The sequence below is a fragment of the Schistocerca americana genome, chromosome X (genome assembly GCF_021461395.2).
Source record: "Schistocerca americana isolate TAMUIC-IGC-003095 chromosome X, iqSchAmer2.1, whole genome shotgun sequence".
NCBI classification, from domain to species: domain Eukaryota; kingdom Metazoa; phylum Arthropoda; class Insecta; order Orthoptera; family Acrididae; genus Schistocerca; species Schistocerca americana.
In genome coordinates, this window is record NC_060130.1 from 943,409,818 (window position 1) to 943,430,895 (window position 21,078).

General features: G+C 41.6%; 1 protein-coding gene across 1 annotated transcript in view; it reads left to right on the top strand.

Annotated features, from left to right (window-relative positions):
- The first annotated feature begins 1,326 nt into the window (after positions 1–1,326).
- Positions 1,327–21,078, top strand: part of LOC124556418 — a 169,403-nt gene continuing 149,651 nt past the window's right edge. The window contains exon 1 of the mRNA XM_047130376.1: positions 1,327–1,490. Coding sequence (XP_046986332.1) covers positions 1,382–1,490 — 109 coding nt within the window. The 5' untranslated portion in view covers positions 1,327–1,381. The remainder of the gene's footprint in view (positions 1,491–21,078) is intronic.

Sequence of the window (21,078 nt, forward strand, 5' to 3'; positions counted from 1 at the left end):
CTGAGACCAGAGCCGCTACTTCTCAATCAAGTAGCTCCTCAGTTTGCCTCACAAGGACAGAGTGCACCCCGCTTGCCAACAGCGCTCGGCAGACGGGATGGTTACCAAGCCCGACAGCGCTTAACTTCGGTGATCTGACGGGAACCGGTGTTACCACTGCCGCAAGGCCGTTGGCCAATCAGAATGATGGATACACAAAAACTAACATTATTAATTGATTTCTGCTGTTTGGGCAGTAAAATAACATATGATGGCCAAGCCGCGTGGGTTAGCCGAGTGGTCTAGGCACTGCAGTCATAGACTGATAGGACACATTCTGAGACCTCAAGGAATTTTCAATTTAGAATCGGCTGGTTGTTGTTGGTTGATTCGTTTGGGGGAGGGACCAAACAGCGAGGTCATCGACCCCATCGAATTAGGGAAGGATGGGGATTGAAATCGACCGTGCCCTTTCGAAGTAACCTTAGAGGGAAGTGTGTCGGGTAAAAATTGTAGGAGACCAACAGACGAATGCAGTCAGAGGTTTCAAATGGATCTAGGTTGCAGCAGTTGTTCGGAGATGAGGCTCGCACAAGATAGTGTAGTGTGGAGAGCTGCATCAAACCAGTCTTCAGACTGAAGACCACAACAACATGTCCAGTGCAAGCTCTGTCACCCAAATTTGTCCCTCTGATGATTTATACCATCCAACTGAAAATTGATTCACAGTCTAATCTGTACAGCAGTGAAAAAGAAAAATATAAGGATATCCTAATCAAAGGTACGACAGCCTCTGAGGCAGATTTTGTTGTTCAAAAATATTTTTCTGCTGTGGACCCTGTTTGCTACTAAAATAATTAAATGCATTCGCTTTACTATTTTGCGTCAGTATGATTCTAACAGTGTGTGCCAAGCTATAGGTGGGACTCAGAGCTGTCGCTTACAGCCATATACATCATTTGTTTACATCTTGTCGGTTGGTTGATTTGTGGGGGTTGAAGCGACCAGACTACAAATGCCATCGGTCTCTTACATATTGTCCACTTAAGACGTGGATGTCACAGTCCGTTGACACCGGTGTGTAGGATAGAAAGGAAACGTTCTCCGCTGACTACTGGTGTCGGTCACATGTTAGCTCTTCCGGAGTGAGTGGCTCGGCGGCGGTTGCGTCGGCGTCGGCAGCGGGAGGCGGCGCGCCGCTGTGGTGGGGGCGGCGTCGCGGCGGTGGGGGGCACCAGCGGCGGCGGAGGGGGCGGCGTCGCAGCGGTGGGGGGCGGCGGCGGCGGCGGAGGGGGTGGCGTCGCGGCGGTGGGGGGCGCCGGCGGGCGGGCACGTGCGCAGCCAGAAGGCAGGCGGCGGCGCAGGCGGCCACACACCGCCACCATGGTGCAGCGCCCGGAGAATGTACGTCATCTTCCCGGCTGAAGAAGTCGTGGATCTCACGCTCGGCATCGTCACCGAACCGCGCCACCACGGGCTGCTCTGCCCGCACCACCGAAACCTTCTCACAGGTAAACCATTTCGTCTACACTTTTCTTTTCTCTTAGCATTTATCTTCACCTTTTCCCATTTTTGCAATTTTTTGCTTCACCAAACTTGGTGTTACACTACTGAAACTTGCGGGTTGGCACAAGTAACATTTTCTCGCTCTGAGAGCTCCACTGTCAATACAGTGCGGACTAAACCGTAGTAATTCCAGCGGAGGTACTGAATTGCCGTACCTTATTTCATCCTGATAATTTACAAATGAACTTTCATCTGTCTCGTAGAAGAGGGACACTATTTAGCTTCAATTTTGAGAGTCAGACACTGTACGTAAAAATGTGACAGCAAAAATTTTATTGTTATTGCGTTAACGGCCACGGGGAATGTAGAGCAATACGTAAACTCGAGTGGAATAAATCGCCTATATATGTCGTTTACATTTGTTCCATCCATACAATAATATTGGTACGTGGGAGTAATCACTGAATTTCTGTAAAGTAATGAGGTAGAGAATGTGGCGCTGGGGCGCTATCGCGGTCAGTTGCTCCACAAGTGCGACGCTTGCTTCTTGGCGCCGGTGAGCTGCTAGTTGGCACGTGTGACCCGCCACTGTTGTACGGCGCCCAAGTATTGCTGACGCTCGCGGGCGAAAAAGAGGGAAAAAAATTACCTGGCCCTGGTATATATTCTCCGGCTCCGCGTTTCGAAGGAAACAATAGGGAACCGCAGGTACGCAGATTGCAATGCAGTTTAAACAATGGAGTTTTTGATAGTGTTGTGTGTGTGTATGTGTGTGTGTGTGTGTGTGTGTGTAAGCTGATTATTTGCGTGGCCCTGTGGGAGCTGGGGTACTATTTATAACTTCCTCTTCACTTGCGAGCCACACTGAAAACTAACTACCTTTTGTTAATACTGATGCATGCGAGTGCAATCGTGGCTACCGAGTAGGAACGAAATTATAGAACAACGAGCGAATCTTGCAGTGAGACGGAAGCGTGACTGCTGGAAGACGTTCGTCTGTAGCGCGTGACGACGTCTACCGCAAAGTAGGCGACAGCAAATACGCTATAGCGGTTTCCAAATACTATAAGTGTGTTATATTCATGAAGTACGACCTTCTATCCGCTTCTTTTATTACTTTCAAGCAACATCTCTCGTGTAACATTGGCAGCTTAATTGAAAGCTAAATTTTCTCGATGACTAATATGAGGTGCTCACAACGAAACATTAATCTACTGTTTTGAGTTACCTAAAACTTTCAGTGTGTCGGACGTACTGCTAGAATCTATTCAGTGAATGATATATGTGTTAGGACTGCTCTTCCTCCTGTGTTTCTTTATCGAACATAAACAATAGGTTTTATACTTTCTGTTAGGTTTAAAAATTTCCATTTTCCAGCTATACGTTCATTTTCCTGTACTGCTAAGAACAGGAAAACTGGTCATTGAGAAAATGTTATCTTTCTTCGATTGAATGATGTGGGATGCAGATAGATGAAAGGGACATGTCAATTGTTTCATACTTCCTTGCTGGCAAAATATGATGGTGCGGCTATGAAATAGTGAAATACGGTATCACCATAAATAAATAAACTACAACGATTATTCCCTTTTCTGTAGTTCTCACTGCCTAGTGTACACGTACGGTTTTTGAGTTTGCGCCTTTTCATGCAGACTTGTTCCTCACCGTGTCTTTAGGAGGAGTAGGAAACAGACACAATGAAGAAAAAGAAACATATATCTTTCTTGAGTCTGTAACATTATCGAAATAAATTGAGAAAATCTATCAAGCACGTACAGTACATTAAATGAAATTCAATTTTCTGTTGATGTGTGTATGTAGTAGATGATAAAGCTATTGCTTCAAAGCTGACAGTTATAAACTTGTCGAGAAGGAAGTGTGCTACAGATTAATCAAACATTAATGACACATAATAACTGTCCCAGACAATTAATGAAACGCGTAGAATATAGTGTTTACTATGCATGTATCTTAAAATTGTCGTTAGTTTTTATCAGACACTTTTTCTTCGCTTAAATACTCTAGAAATCTTGGTCTACAATGTCCATCCGTGTCTTCATCAGTTCCATATTATAAGAACGGGTTCATTGAGAGATGCTATGCAGTTTGAATCGCTGGACTCGAATGGGTGTTCAAGTTATCGTCTAGTTTGTGCTAATTGGAGGCGAAATTTTCTCTTGCACCAGTTAAAACTTTACTACAGTTAATAAATAAACCACAAAACTATGCAGCCCATTGCAGAAGTGTGAATTTCCTCCCTATTCTTCCCCAGCTGAGGTTCCACTCCATCTTTAACGACCTCGTCAGGGAGTACGCTTTGCATACCACCTTTATTCCGAAGAACAGTTCTGTCATTCAGATCTATTTAAACGAGGTGGCGCAGTAGTTAGGGCAGTGGACCTGCTTTCGGCCATTCATATTTTGGTTTCCCGTGGCGAATTTCATGAAGTTTCTTTGAAAAGGGATGCGGTCGTTTTCTTGCCCAGTGTGAGTTTGTGCTCAGTCTCTAATGACTTCGTTGTCGGTTTGATGGTATCTTTCAATGTAAACAATTTTATTAAATTATCTGTAGACCTCTTAGAAATCATTTTCACCAGCTACAGGAAAGTGAAAGGTAAAGAAAAGAATACGTGATACAAATTCAGGATTTTTCACCGCATCAGTGAAAGAATTTTGCAACTGTTATCAAGAATTCCCATTAAAATTAGTTTCCGAACGCTACTAAACATAAAAAAAAACAATAAAGGATTTCCAGATGTTCAAACTCCACACAGTTGTCACTTTCTACTCATGCCACTACCGTTCAAAGGGCACTTGCTACATGAAATTTGACGGTTAAATAATTTTGCAATTTCAAATCAAAAACTTAATTTTCTGTTACATCACTGAGGAACTGTCAACAGCAGAATCATTAAACGGTATGATTTCTATATGCTTTCTCTGTGTCTTATACCCTTCACAATTCTGGAAAGCATTTCAGGACAATAACTTTTCAGTCTGAAGCTGCGAAGAACTTTTTTTAATGATTTTGTAATGCCTTCAGCTGTCATTCTCTTTATTTCATGTTCGATTGTATAATTTCGGCCTAAGAGTATTTTCAAGTATTTTATGGACGATTCTTTAGTGGTGTATTATACCATGTGCGTCCTTGCTCCTATGACAGCATGTAACTGTCATAAAATAAATTACAAAATAGCGAAAAACTTTTTCTAATTTATTTTATGACATTTACATGCAGTCATCACAGCAAGGACGTACACTGCATAATATACCACAAAAGAATCTTCTATAAAACACTTGAAAAAGGCCTAAGGACGAAATCGTACAATCGTACATGGAATAAAGAGAATAGCAGCTGAAGGCATCACGAAACCATTCAAAATATTTCAGGACAAGTTTGATATATTGATCCAATTTTGTCTGCGTCTTTTAATGGATATAAAAAAAAGTGCGTTTACCCTTCCATAAGGGGTAAATGTTCTGATTCATTTCCGTATATACCACATGAAATAACAATGGAAATGTGCCTCTATTCTTCGTTTGCACATCAAGGAATACAGACAGGTGAAAAGGACATGATAGTTATCTAGTTTCTTTGGTAGTTGATTTTAGCGTATAGTAAAGGACATATAGCACTAAAAACAGGTCTGCAGTAATTATAGCGGCTACAGAGGATAATGACACAGCCAATCGCATGAACTATTTGGTAATTACGTTGTCTTCCTTCTATCCATTTCACTCAGCGAATATCGGAACAGAACTCTTCGGCAGGAAGAATAAGGCAAGGATACTTTTCCTTTGACAACTATAGTACAAAATAAAATGGAAGACTCTCTGAAGCTCATTTCGTTTCTGATTTTACTTAAATGTGTGTGATGCATAAAAATAGAACCAAAGCAATCAAAATATTTTAAAAACTTATATCGATCAAGGTTTAACTTAAACTGACGTACATTACTTATATTATTAATCTGTTCTTTCACATTGTTGCTTAGGATTCGTTAAAATCATTATTTTGCGTTTCGCGCCTATAAGTAGATTTAAATAGATGTCGTTAATTCTAAATTTTGCAATGAAGGCCAAGTCGCCATCCAAGGCAAAAGGCGCTTCACACATCACGTACGTGGGTTCCAGCATTGATGTTGGAGGCGTCATTGTCTTCTCTGACAATATACAAAATGAAGGCGAGAGTGCGCAGGAGCTGAACGGCGAACTATGGCCTTACAGGGACAGTCAGAGGTATTTTGACAGCTTAAATGATACCTGTGTAACATCATAATCGAGGGGGAAACCAGAAATAGAGAATGTGGAGCCGGCAGCGGCGAACGTGACAATAAATACACTAGTAAACGAATGATTAGCAACAGAAACCAGAAACGAATGAATTCTCTATTTCTGTGTCTATAGTACGTGACGATTTGAAAGTGGACGTTCACGTTAACAATCCTCTAAGAGGCAATAGTGTTCCGATCGAGTTCCCAATTACGCCTCAAAGACATAAACAAAACATTAATATACGTCAAGGTCAAGTATATTCTCGTATAACGGTTGCAGAGAGCACTGTAAAGAAAGATTGAGGTTTAACGTTCAGTCGACGATGAGGTCATTAGAGATGGAACACAAGCTCTGACTAGGGTAGGAAGGGAAAAACATTGAGCCGTGTCTCCAGATGGGGTTTGAACCACCTTCCTCCCGAACGCGAGCCGAACGTATTGCTACTCCGTTCGGTGAGAGGCGTGTAGGTTGATCATTCCTTTCAAAAAGAGAAATAAAGGAAATTATATGTATGCACTGAAGTTGGAGACGTGAAACGTTTAAGGTCCCGTCAAGATCGGGATCATTTGAATTAGTCAAAGACGTGGAAGGAAATGAACCTGTGATTGCATAAGGACACATCCCAGATTCCACCCGAAGATATTTAGAGAATGCACGGAGAACCAAAAGCAGTAAGGCTGGACTAGGATATGAAGGACGGCCTCCCCGTATACGAGACCATTAACTTAACCACTGCACCCTCTTAACCGCGTCAGTTTTAGAAAGAACATTGCGAACTGACTGCCTGAGAATAGCATAGAACTGATCATAGACTTTTATCGAAATAAAAAAAAATGCATGGAAGGTTAGGTTGTAACATGTTATCTGTACCGAGTTCATTAAGCTCGTAATAAAAAAAAAAGTTGAACTGAAAGCTACCTAGGAAATTAATAAGGGTCTCATGTGTGAATAATGTTTATGTGTACTATTACTTATCGCAGCTCCTTTATATGTTCCTCTCTGTGTGTCTCTCTCTCTCGCTCTTTCTCTCTCTCTTTTTAAGAAATAACTTCATTAACAGTGAAGTAGAAGGCTCTTGAATAATCTAGTCGTTAACTTCTTTTATAGCAGAACAACTATTTATAAATGCATTGTTTAGTTCCTTTAACCGAACAACTGAAATCTACACGCTACCTTTATGGGACAGAAGTCTTATTGCTTCATGAATAATTGCCGTCATTTGGTATACAGATCTCTCGTTACTGGATTGACAGGGTACTGATAATCCACGAGGAATCACTGCCATGGCCCTCGTGAATATTAACTATTTTATTCTTCACTACACCATTGAACAGTAAAGTGAATGTTCTCGTTCCCTTTGATGCATAACGCGGAAACTTGGCTTCTAGCACGTAGAGTAAATTCAATGATTTCATGCAGCTATTGTGCAGTACGCAACATAACATTCGCATTTCTAGCCATGATCAAACGATAATAGGCAAGGCTTCAGATACTCAAGTTCTTCTTAACGTATTTCACGCATACTTTTTCAATCGCGAAGACCTAGTTATTTTCATGTTTGTGTGTGGACAACTGTCGACTAAATTTCTTGCTGGCTCGATTAGTTCACACATTATTATTACATAATTATCTATTTTCTACCGGTCTATACACTTTCTATTTGCTAACAGCTACTGCTTGAGTGGCCTGAGTCATTTTAGTTACTTTTAATTTTAGTATTACTTTGTTATTGATTTGATATGCAATTTTTAAACATCTGGTTTCAGTGCTTTTCAGCTAATATTAAACATCGAATCAAGTAAATAATGACTGGTACTTATCGCAACTTCTCATTACACTGCTATCACAATCGTGAAGGGCGTTAAAACGATACAACCGTGAGAATATAGTGATAAACTGCTGTCGTTGCAGTAGAAACATTTAACCCACTGAGTCAGCTGTGACCGTCTGCGCATCGTTATCCTAGATGAGATGGGAGCGCTGTGGTAGTCAGAAGTCAGAAGTCGAAACGAATCGGACAAGTAAATACGACAAAGCTTGCGTGTCCTTCTGGGCTGTTTGAGGCAAACAGTGAAGCAGTTTGGGAGCCGACTGTGCTTCATCTATTCAGTATACGAATTTGAATATAATGGACTTTATTTCGTTCAAATACAAAATAAATCTTTCACTGTGTAGCAATGTGCGGTAAAATGAAGCTCGTTTGATGATGAATATTGTGTGCTTGGTTCAGGACTCGGTCTGTGATATTTGCCTTTCGCAAGAAACATTGTGTCAGCTGAGCCACGTGAACAGTGAAACTGATCGCTTAATTTACAATTAAAGACACTGGATTCGTATTAGTGAAGAACGCGGTTCAATTTTTCGCGCGACCCTCCTGTTTCAGTGTTTTAGGGCTGTCCTCAAATCGTTATCCTCCGACAAAAAACAGGGTTCTCTCTAAATTCACTTCGGTCTCAGACATTAAATTCTCATCTTCCATCCTTACGTTCCGGAATATCAGTTCTACGAAACGTTGTCTAGAAATGAGCTTCATTCACTTTCCCACTAAATTTACTAGTGTTACTCTAATGGAATCATGGAATGTTTCTACTGAAACATATATTAGAAGCTTCAATGTGTGATGTACGAACGTTTGGAGTTATTACGAGCAACCGTACTTCCACTGTTACAACGATAAAGGTGTTACCTTGTCCATTGAACTGTTCATAGTTTTCCATGTTTGCGTGCGAATCTCCGTAAGCTAAACACAAAAAAGTTGTAGGTTCGTGTTATGACCCGGTGCGCTTTAATAACATCCAAGTGATGGAACTACAGGAAATGCTTGAAATTCATACAACACATTAAGAAAGATGGCATCCCCTTTCTGGGATACTAGTCCGATGAATGACGCAGGACGGTCCAAGTGATATTTGTGAAGCAGGAGCTGCCTCACTACAGACAACACCGGGAAAATCTAGCATAGTCTTCCGGGAATCAAAATCGGGATGTAGAGATAAACACCTGCCACATATGACTGAATATGCCATATAAATTAACCGTCTCACTAATTTGGGTTGTTAGTTGTTGAGAAACTTGCTGCCATTAAAATTGTATGCCGATACATCACACGAAACCGTACCCTGGAAATAACCCTCAGGCTTAGAGTATGACATTTTCCTAATCTTTTTTCTAGAGTGCTAGTCTAGAAAATAACAGAGGAGAGCTGTGTGATGTTTGTGAAGCACGTTCAAAAATGGTTCAAATGGCTCTGAGCACTATGGGACTTAACATCTGTGGTCATCAGTCCCCTAGAACTTAGAACTACTTAAACCTAACTAACCTAAGGATATCACACACATCCTTGCCCGAGGCAGGATTCGAACCTGCGACCGTAGCTCTCACGCAGTTCCAGACTGAAGCGCCTAGAACCGCTCGGCCACACCGGCCGGCTGTGAAGCAGGGGAGCGCCATATATAGACATTCTAAGACAAGAAAGGTCAAGGATGGTCTGACATAATCGAACTCGGAATGATCTGCGGAGAATCTAAAGGATGACATCTGGACGTAAATTTGAATTCTGCTATTTCAGATTGTTTTAACCACTGTACCGTCTCATTGATTTTAGGATAGCGTCTGTTTAGCTGTTTTTCTACCTAAGTATGCCGAAGATAAATGTTAAATCAGATCGAAAACCATATGTCCCCCTTGTGCGCAGCGGTCGTCGAATATATGTTATGGAGAAAAGAACAGTAATCGATTGCTGCTGTTTTCTAAATGTTAAATTCTATCAGCTTTTTTCTTCCATACGCAAACGTGCATAATTGACTGTCGTGTTAACGGACTCCAGAATCGAGAAGAAACTTGAGCTTCATCAGATTTGCCGCGAACGTATTGTACCCGACTCCAGCCTGACAACGGTGTAACATAATAGGCATGAAACCAAATGACGGACGCTTGTTATAATGTGTAGACGCAATTATAGGAACAATTTGATGGAATCTGAAGCATCAGAAGCGTAGGCGAGCCAGTAAAACGGACACTGTAAGCGCGTGTAATTTGACAGCTGGAGCGCTGCATGCAACTCCATCCCACAGATTGATATCCGGCACCAGTACAGCACAACGCACTGGCATTTGCTTGCCTGCATTCAGCATTCTGGCGGTTACATCGGTTATCAACGTACCAGCATTTCGCATTTGCAATGACTTTTCTCGCGCTTGTACTAACCTGTGGTCTTGCGACGTCAATCACTTAAATATGTTATGTAGACAAATGCATCCCCGAAATTTCATTACTCTACGTTAACTATTTTTTGGAGTTGGGATTTTTTTCCGTCAGTGTATGTACTGCAGATTCTTTGAACAAAAAACGGTGACCAGCGGTTAGAAGAAAAAATAAGTCTCACTCATCTACAACGAGGGTAGTAAAAGTGATCCACCCCCCTTTCTAACAGCCGTGTACCGCAAGTCTCTAGAGGAACGGAAGGTTCCAAATGATTGGAAAAGAGCACAGGTAGTCCCAGTCTCCAAGAAGGGTCGTCGAGCAGATGCGCAAATCTATAGACCTATATCTCTGACGTCGATCTGTTGTAGAATTGTAGAACATGTTTTTTGCTCGCGTATCATGTCGTTTTTGGAAACCCAGAATCTGCTCTGTAGGAATCAAGATGGATTCCGGAAACTGCGATCGTGTGAGGCCCAACTCGCTTTATTTGTTCATGAGACCCAGAAAATATTAGATACAGGCTCCCAGGTAGATGCCATTTTCCTTCCGGAAAGCGTTCGATACAGTTCCGCACTGTCGCCTGATAAACAAAGTAAGAGCCTACGGAATATCAGACCAGCTGTGTGGCTGGATTGAAGAGTTTTTAGCAAACAGAACACAGCATGTTGTTCTCAATGGAGAGACGTCTACAGACGTTAAAGTAACCTCTGGTGTGCCACAGGGGAGTGTTATGGGACCATTGCTTTTCACAATATATATAAATGACCTAGTAGATAGTGTCGGAAGTCCCATGCGGCTTTTCGCGGATGATGCTGTAGTATACAGAGAAGTTGCAGCATTAGAAAATTGTAGCGAAATGCAGGAAGATCTGCAGCAGATAGGCACTTGGTGCAGGGAGTGGCAACTGACCCTTAACATAGACAAATGTAATGTATTGCGAATACGTAGAAAGAATGATCCTTTATTGTATGATTATACGATAGCGGAACAAACACTGGTAGCAGTTACTTCTGTAAAATATCTGAGAGTATGTGTGCGGAACGATTTGAAGTGGAATGATCATATAAAATTAATTGTTGGTAAGGCGGGTACCAGGTTGAGATTCATTGGGAGAGTCCTTAGAAAATGTGGTCCATCAACACACAAAAAACATTCGTTCGACCTATACTTGAGTATTGCTCATCAGTGTGGGATCCGTACCAGATCGGTCTGACGGAGGAGATAGAGAAGATACAAAGAAGAGCGGCGCGTTTCGTCACAGGTTTGTTTGGTAAGCGTGACAGTGTTACGGAGATGTTTAGCAAACTCAAGTGGCAGACTCTGCAAGAGAGGCGCTCTGCATCGCGGTGTAGCTTGCTGTCCAGGTTTCGAGAGGGTGCGTTTCTGGATGAGGTATCGAATATATTGCTTCCCCTTACTTATACCTCCCGAGGAGATCACGAATGTAAAATTAGAGAGATTCGAGCGCGCACGGAGGCTTTCCGGCAGTCGTTCTTCCCGCGAACCATGCGCGACTGGAACAGGAAAGAGTGGTAATGACAGTGGCACGTAAAGTGCCCTCCGCCACATACCGTTGGGTGGCTTGCGCAGTATAAATGTAGATGTAGATGTAATTAATCTTTAATATCACTGACATATTAGGATACATTCTGGTCTTCTGTTCTCAACTTAGTGAGGTCTCTTGAACAAAATTACCTATATGACACCCAACATACATTTCGAAAAAAAACATCGGCAATGCGAAACTCAGTAAGTGCTTTTCTCCCTTGACATTCTGGAAGAATGGATAAAGGAAATCAGGCGGAAGCTGCATTTCTCGAATTCCGAAACGCATTTCATTCAGTGTAACTTCACAGCTTATTAAGAACGTACAATCATAGTGGATATCGAACAAAATTTATGACTGAGTGGAGGACTCGTTGCTAAGGACGACGCAGCATTTTTTCTTGTATGCAGAGTCTTCGACAGACGTAGAGGTAATTTCAGGTATGCCTCAGGGAAATGGGTTGTGAATCTTGCTGTTCGTCTTGTATATTAATGGCCTAGCAGGCAATATTAAGGTAACAGACTGTTTGCAGATGATACAGTTTCTTTAATGAAGTATTAATAGAAAAAAACCTGTACAAATATACAGGCAGATCTTGCTGAAAACCCAAGGAAATTCTGGTCTTACGTAAAATCGGTAAGCGGGTCGAAGGCTTCCATCCAGTCACTCACTGATCAGTCTGACCTGGCAACGGAAGACAGCAAAACGAAAGCTGAAATTTTAAATTTTGCATTTGAGAAATCTTTCACGCAGGGGGATCGTACAAACATACCGCCGTTTGAGTCTTGTGCAGATTCCCGTATGGAGGACATAGTGATACACATCCCTGGGATTGTGAAGCAGCTGAATGGGTTGAAAATAAATAATTCGCCCGGTTCTGATGGGATTCCAATTCGGTTTTACAGAGAGTACTCTACTGCATTGGCTCCTGACTTAGCTTGCATTTATCGCGAATCTCTTACCCAACGTAAAGTCCCGAGCGACGCAGGTGACGCCTGTATATGAGAGGGGTAGAAGGACGGATCCTCCAAATTACAGACCAATATCCTTAACATCGGTTTGTTGCAGGATTCTCGAACATATTCGCAGTTCGAATATAATGCATTTCCTTGAGACAGAGAAGTTGCTGTCCATGCATCAGCACGCCTTTAGAAAGCATTGCTCCTGCGAAACGCAACTCGCCCTTTTTTCACATGATATCTTGCGAACCATGGATGAAGGGTATCAGACGGGTGCCATATTCCTTGACTTCCGGAAAGCATTTGATTCGGTGCCCCACTGCAGACTCCGAACTAAGGTACGAGCATATGGGATTGGTTCCCAAATATGTGAGTGGCTCGAAGACTTCTTAAGTAATAGAACCCAGTACGTTGTCCTCGATAGTCAGTATTCATCGGAGGTGAGGGTATCATCTGGAGTGCCCCAGGGAAGTGTGGTACGTCCGCTGTTGTTTTCTATCTACAAAATGGTTCAAATGGTTCTGAGCACTATGGGACTTAACATCTGAGGTCCTCAGTCCCCTAGAACTTAGAGCTACTTAAACCTAACTAACCTAAGGACATCACTCACATCCATGCCCGAAGCAGGATTCGAACCTGCGACCGTAGCAGTCGCGCGGTTCCGGACTGACGCGCCTAGAACCGTTCGGCCACCGCGGCCGGCTTCTATCTACATAAATGATCTTTTGGATAGTGTGGATAGCAATGAGCGGCTGTTTGTTGACGATACTGTGGTGTACGGGAAGGTGTCGACGTTGTGTGACTACGAGGATACAAGAAGACTTGGACAGGATTTGTGATTGGTGTAAAGAATGGCAGCTAACTTTAAATATAGATAAATGTAAATTAATGCAGATGAATAGGAAAAAGAACCCCGTAATGTTTGAATACTCCATTAGTAGTGTAGCGCTTGTCACAGTTACCTCGATTAAAAATTTGGGCGTAACATTGCAGAGCGATATGAAGTGGACAAGCATGTAATGGCAGTTGTGGGGAAGGCGGATAGTCGTCTTCGGTTCATTGGTAGAATTTTGGGAAGATGTGGTTCATCTGTAAAGGAGACCGTTTATAAAACACTAATACGACCTATTCTTGAGTACTGCTCGAGCGTTTGGGATCCCTATCAGGTCGGATTGAGGGAGGACATAGAAGCAATTCAGAGGCGGGCTGTTAGATTTGTTACTGGCAGGTTTGATCATCACGTGAGTGTTACGGAAATGCTTCAGGAACTCGGGTGGGAGTCTCTGGAGGAAAGGAGGCGTTATTTTCGTGAATCGCTACTGAGGAAATTTAGAGAACCAGCATTTGAGGCTGACTGCAGTACAATTTTGCTGCCGCCAACTTATATTTCGCGGAAAGACCACAAAGATAAGATAAGAGAGATTAGGGCTCGTACAGAGGCATATAGGCAGCCATTATTCCCTCTTTCTGTTTGGGAGTGGAACAGGGAGGGAAGATGCTAGTTGTGTTACGAGGTACCCTCCGCCACGCACCGTATGGTGGATTGCGGAGTATGTATGTAGATGTAGATGTAGATCTCGACGAGAGTTCGAAGTGGTGCAAAGACTGATCATTTGCTTTAAATGTTCAGAAATTTAAAATGGTGCACTTGACAAAATGCAAAAACGTGGTATCGTATGACTACAGTGTCGGTGAATTGCAGTTGAAAACACCAGTATGTAACAATTTGTGGGGAAATGAAGTGGAATTATCATACGAGAACCCTTTTCCATACACTTCGCAGTCGTATTGGTGTAAATCTAGACTATTTCATTTCTGTGATTCTTCTGAGAATTATGTGGCAGTTTCAAACGTGATGTGCCTGAGGGCTTCAAAGGAAGGGAAAGTGTTTTGTTCAGTGATACGCAGTGTCAGAGAGATTTTGAGATAATATGCATGTAACAATTCTGATTATGGTGGCCACGCATCGTGGCACGGACTCCACGTGACACCGAATTCGATGAAGTTGATCCCGCTCTACATACACTGAATATTCGCTTACTACGTATCGACACAAATATTCAAGAAGAGGACCGACGTCGGGAGACTTGAGGCTCCACAAAAGACACTCATATATGTGTGCTGTTCCTTAAAAGTCATTGTGATACATGTGGGGGTGATGAGGTGACACATTGTCAGTGCTGATCGTCCATGGTGCCGTAAGCGAACAAACTCATGCATACGATCAGACGGTAGTTCCTGCATCTTTCGCTGGTGAGACACGATGGAAGATATACTTGGTACTCAATACTCTAATGAACGGTGCTGTTTTTGCACCGCGGATTCATGCCTTACTTGTAGACTTTGACGTACTTGTACTTTGCCCATGGCATGTACCAAAGTGTTCCACGAATGATCGGTTCAGGTGAACTTTATCTATGTGTTGAGGATACAGCGACGTTCTTGTTGGCCCTATGTTAATGACTGTGATACCAGAAGTTCCGTGTGCACGGAACGGCTCCTGTACTCCACAGAAATGATGTGGTTGTTCACCAGCTCTAGTCCTACACGGCTGAACTTCCGCGTTACATGTCGCATTCTGGCCCGTGTATTGCTTTTGCCATCAGCGAGATTTGACTTCGACGCAATCAACAATGTGTTCTTATCCACGGTGTTGGACTCTGGTGAGGGTTATTTTTACTAATACAGTCTCGACTCGGTGGTATGAGAACCTCGCACCTGCACAATCTCGCATGTGGAGTGTTCCAACGATTATGTGCGATTATGTCAAACGTATTGCCCACTGTGCGCCGCTGTATTGTCATTCCGACGGCCACTTTTACGACATCTCACTGAACTGCTCCATTCGCCGTGGTAGAAGGAACTACCTGTAATTCAGTTGTTGTTCAAAGGAGGCTATTTTAAACTAATATGCAAGTATGAAGAATTACAGTCCTTGAACACGATACAGTCTTCAGCAATTTCACTAATGTAGTAGGTTGCCGACATCGGCTGTTTTGTGTGTCATCGGACGAACATTCGAAATAGTGTGAGCATAGCACCATGTTAGTGTTAACATAATGCTTATTATCTTCCCAGACGAAGAGAGTTTATATGTGGTCCATAATAACCTACTTATCTCACAAATTACAAAAGCAAAACACATAATTGTTGGAGGCCTACAGTACTCTTAAGTTTAAAATTCTGAGATAGTATGATCATCTCATTTACTTAATACATCATGATTTAACCTGAGAAGAACAAAGAAATGTGTAAAGATGGTGAAACAGGATGTTCGATCATATTATGTAAATCAGCCTATGCAGACACTCTAATTCGTTTTGAGAATGAAAATTTCACTTTGTAGCGGAGTTTGGGCTGTTTTGGAACTTCCTTACAAATTAAAACTATGTTCCAGATCAGATTCGTGTCCTGTTCCGGCACACAATTTTAATATGTCAGGAGGTTTCAATTACTCTGTTGTGTTCGTACAAGGCATAGTATCTGTCGGAGTCGTTTACTTATGCAACTATCTAAATAATATATAACGATTCCATTTCAGAAGGATCAAACAATTTGCAATAACTTTTTGGAGCATATTATGTAAATCCACCTTTACAGGCAAGAATATTGATATATCGATACAAGAAGTAGTATTTCTCGTACTCATTGCTCGATTCGCAATGTAAATTACGAAGCAGAGTGTAAAAGTTTCTTGAAACGTTATTCGAACTCCTGCTTTTATCCATACTATTTACGCGATTAGGCAGTCAGTGGCAACACGATCTCAATCAAAAGCGAAATTTTAGGCGTAGGTAGGTATTCTTCATATATTGCTCGAGTTCTCTACTTTTTCGGAAAACTTGTGCATGAGAAAGCAAACAAAAGTATTTTCATGTAAGAAATCTTCATCTTGTTGCAATACACATATTCACGATAACAGGAAACTTTGTATTGGCCTATGCAGCAAATGGCTGGTTCAAATGGCTCTGAGCACTGTGGGACTTAACATCTACGGTCATCAGTCCCCTAGAACTTAGAACTACTTAAACCTAACTAACCTAAGGACATCACACACATCCATGCCCGAGGCAGGATTCGAACCTGCGACCGTAGCAGTCGCGCGGCTCCGGACTGAGCGCCTAGATGCAGCAAATGAAACAAAAGATAATGTGCTCCATTGGATGACTGCAAAAACCAATTAATAACTTTGAGATAAAATACATTAAATCCACAACGGTAGGCAGTAATACTGTGCAGATTACATTTTCAATTTGGGGAATCGTGGTTGTTATAGGTCCTTCTGAAAATTTCAGGAGCTAGTAAACGTAGTGTAAGGCCTTTTGGAAACGTGATGGGTATTACTCTGTAATTGGACGAAAGCTCTGGATAAACATGGCGAAAATTGCCATCTACTAGCGCATTATCTTCGGTGAGACGGTGGCGTTCGATATTGTCACGTAAGGAGGAACGAGGGGGATCCAGAGTGGGGCATCAGAGTGCTTACAACAGGAGCGGAGTGTGCGCATGGGCACTGGGGATTTCGTCGTTCAGGAATTAGAGAGCGGAAAAGGCAAGTTTTATGAGCAAAATCTCTGGAAGGACGTGACACGCGACAATAAGCTATAAATATTTGCTCCCTCGAGCAGTAGGCTGGCTGAGGAAAAGCAAATCAGCTAATGGAAGTAAAAATGAAAAACTGTCACAGAGATTCTGCGCTGTGCAAATCTTACGCCTGCTGTTCATGTAAAGGATCGTTAACAGCTGCAAGCACATAATGTAGTACCGTACAATTTTTTCTTGGTGGTGAGTCGGTAGAATACACACCTCTCTTAGCCAAATTTGGGGAACAGAAGACGACGAAAATCGCTGGATATTTCCGAGCGAAATAAATCCATATTTTGTCACATCATATCCGTTACTGAGATATATCCCTGACGTATATGCAGCATACCCCTGAAAATGTAATACTCGCCTTTTCGGCATTCAATAAATTACCTGCTGTGCCACTTTATCGTGACGGAAGAAAACGTAAATTGTGTAGAAATGGTTCATTCGGCGACAAATCAAAACGTCTACGGATTATACCGGAACCACTTACGATCTTATGCTAGCATTTCTATTGTAACGTAACACTGCTCGGACATTTTGCTGTGAGGTACAATTTTCAAATATCGTGCATGAAAGCGGAAAAATAATAAGTATGTCGACTGGAAATTTTAGTGATTAACAAATACAAAGAACAAGTACTTATTTTTAGTATTGAAGTTCTTAAAGTATGTTGTAGAGGAGTATGCGCAAAGCAGAAAAGCATAGCGCTATGAACGGGGTTTTAACGACAGCAAACAGAAAAAAGGTAAAATAAATGTTTTACAACATAAAGGCTATGATGTTATTTGCATACAGAACTAACAAACGAATGAAAAACACAGAAAAAGGATAAATAGGGACATGTGAGGAATATAAGCTTGTGAGAAGAGAACCAGATAAGCATTGCTGAACATACGTCTTAGGAATACGAGCTCTGAAATAAAAACAGAATTAGGAATAAATCAATCAAATGAAATTTTATGTATTGCTACCGAACTATAGGAACAAGGACGATTTGTTGTAATAAACGTTGTAAAACGACATTACATATATGTGATTACTCCAGAATTCACAATTAAGTGCCTTACAGAGGGTTCATCGAACCACTTTCAAGTTATTTCTCCACACCGTTCCACTCTCGGTTAGCGCGAGGGAAAAACGAACACTTAAATCTTTCGCTGCCAGCTTTGATATCTCCTATTTTATTATGATGATCATTCCTTTCTATATAGGCGGCCATCAACAAAATATTTTCGTATCTGGAGGAGAAAGTTGGTGATTGAAATTTCGTGAAAAGATCCTTCCGCAAGGAAAGACTCCTTTGTTTTAATGCTTGCCAGACCAATTGTCGTATTATGTCCACGGCACTCTCTCCTCTATTTCGCAATAATACAAAACGAGCTACCCTTCTTTGCACTTTTTCGATAACCTCCGTCTATCCCATCTTATGCGGATCCCATACAGCATAGAAATACTCAAGAAGAGGACAGACAAGACCAGTGCACGCAGTCTCTTTAGTAGATCTGTTGTGTCTTCTAAGTGTTTTGCCAATTAATAGCAGTTTTTTGTTCGCGTTCCCCACAGAATTATCTTTGTTATCGCTACAATTTAAGTTATTCGTAACTGTAATTTCTAAGTATTTAGTTGAATTCGCAACATTTAGACTTGAGTGATTTGTCGTTAAAATCTGGATGACTTCACACTTTTCATTATTTAAAGTCAATAGCCACATTTTTTTCACCATACAGATATGGCGTCTGAACCATTTTTCTGATGGTTACGATCATCTGATGACTCTACAACACGTTAAATGACAGCATCATCTGTACGCATCTAAAGGCGCTGCTCAAATTGTCTCCTATATCGTTTATGTGTATCAGAAACAGAAGAGGGCCTAATACACTTCGTTAGGGAAGGCCAGATATTACTTCTGTTTGACTCGATGACTTTCCGCCAGTTACTACGAACTGCGACCTTTCTCACAGGAAATCACGAATACAGCCGCAGAAGTGAGACGATACTCCGTAGGCACGCAATTTCATGAGAAGTTGCTTGAGAGGAACAGTGTCGGAATCCTTCTGGAATTCTGAACATTTGGAAACAATTTCACATCCCCTGTCGAGATCACTCATTATCTCGTGAGAATAAAGAGCTGCTTGTGTTTCACAAGAACGGTATTTTCTAAATCATTATTAGCTATTTGTTAGTATATGATTTTCGTCGAGGTAATTCATAATGCTCGAACACAGTATATGTTCCAAAATCTACTGAAAATCGCGTTAGTGATATGGGTCTGTAATTCAGCGGATTACTCCTATTCCGTTTCTCGAGTATTGGTGTGACCTGTGCAAATTTCTAGTCCTCAGGTACGAATCTTTCAAGGAGCGAGCGGTTGCATGTGTTTGCTAAGTATGGAGGAATCGTGTCAGCATACTCTGAAACGAATCTAACTGGTATACAATTCAGACCGGAGGCCTTGCTTTTAATAAGTGACTAATTAACAAACCCGACACTGCCCGGATAATCATTTTGCTAATTTTCTATTAGAAACGAAAAAAGAAATGAACAGTATTTGTAGTGTAATATCGAAAAAAAATTCATTTCCATGTATTCGTGAGAACACCTTTTAAATTATGAAACAGTTGTACAAAATACGCATAATGTACAAATGTAGAAGTACGGTATGCCAGACAGTTCCTGCACGCTGACACAGCTGCTTTGCATGACTACAACGCGATTTTGTAAACGCCTCTATGCCAACGCCTTTTCATAGCTCTACAGACAGCTATTGTTTTCACTTTGAACCGTTTGCGCTTCGCATCTGAAAGCTATCAAAAGTGTTTCCAGGTGTCAGGGATTTGTTTAAGTTGACTCGACTGTGGGAATGTCTTAGTAGTAAAGAATAAATGTATTTAAAATTCATACATGATGCGCCATTTTTTCACGCATCTTAGTGTTTATGACGTCATATCTCTTGAACTATGAGTATTGCAATGATACATACAAGTAAGTACATTAATGTTTATGACGTCATATCCCCTGCTTTATATATCACACAATGATATAGTTTTACATGTACACTGAGTGGCATATATCCATGTTGTCTGCAAAATGTATTCCGAATAGAGTTTGTAGCAAAAAAGTAATAAATTTAAACGACATGCATGATGCGGTAGTTTTTCACGTATCTCATTGTTTATCACGTCGTACGTCCTGAACTGTGAAAGGTAAGTGATTTTCACTCCCACAGCTATTATTGCCTGATAGTGAGGGATATGTGTACCAAGTTTTGTTGAAATCAGTCCTCTGATTTAGGAGCAAATGGGGAACATACACACATTCAAACACACATATATCCATTTTTATAACTACATACGTCATCCAACTAGACTACAGAGCGTCAAAGTTATAGGCGCGCGGGTCTGTAAATGTATGTATACACGGGGTGAATGTATTAATTTGACGTAAGGATCCCTGTGCCGGAAACGAACGAGTCGAAAGTTATAAACGAAAACCGTTCTGATACCTTTGACAGTTGAATACATGTACCGGTTCTTGTGTTGCGAAGAGTGTAGGGTTGGTAACTTTCAGTGGTGGTAGTGTGGACAAAAACGAGAAAAAAGTCCTGCAAACGTGGGCTCTGAAGTGCGTACCTTAACAGCTATGAACACTTGCTCAGTTGAGGAGATGTGTTTCACATTAGCGAAGATGAACGAATGGTCATAGCTCCTCAGGTATGCAATTCAGAGCCCTCGTTTATTGAACATTTTTTCTCGTTTTTGTCCATACTACCACCACTGAAAGTTACCAGCCCTTCACTCTTCGGAACAGAAGAACCGGTGCATGTATTCAACTGTCAAAGGTATCAGAACGGTTTTCGTTTATATCTTCCGACTCGCTCGTTTCCGGTACAGGGATCCTTACGTCAAATTAATACATTTATCGTTCTCCTGCATTCTAGAAAGTCTGTAACATCATCACGGAATCACCCCGTGTATACGTACATTTACAGACGCCCGCGCATATAACTTTGACGCACTG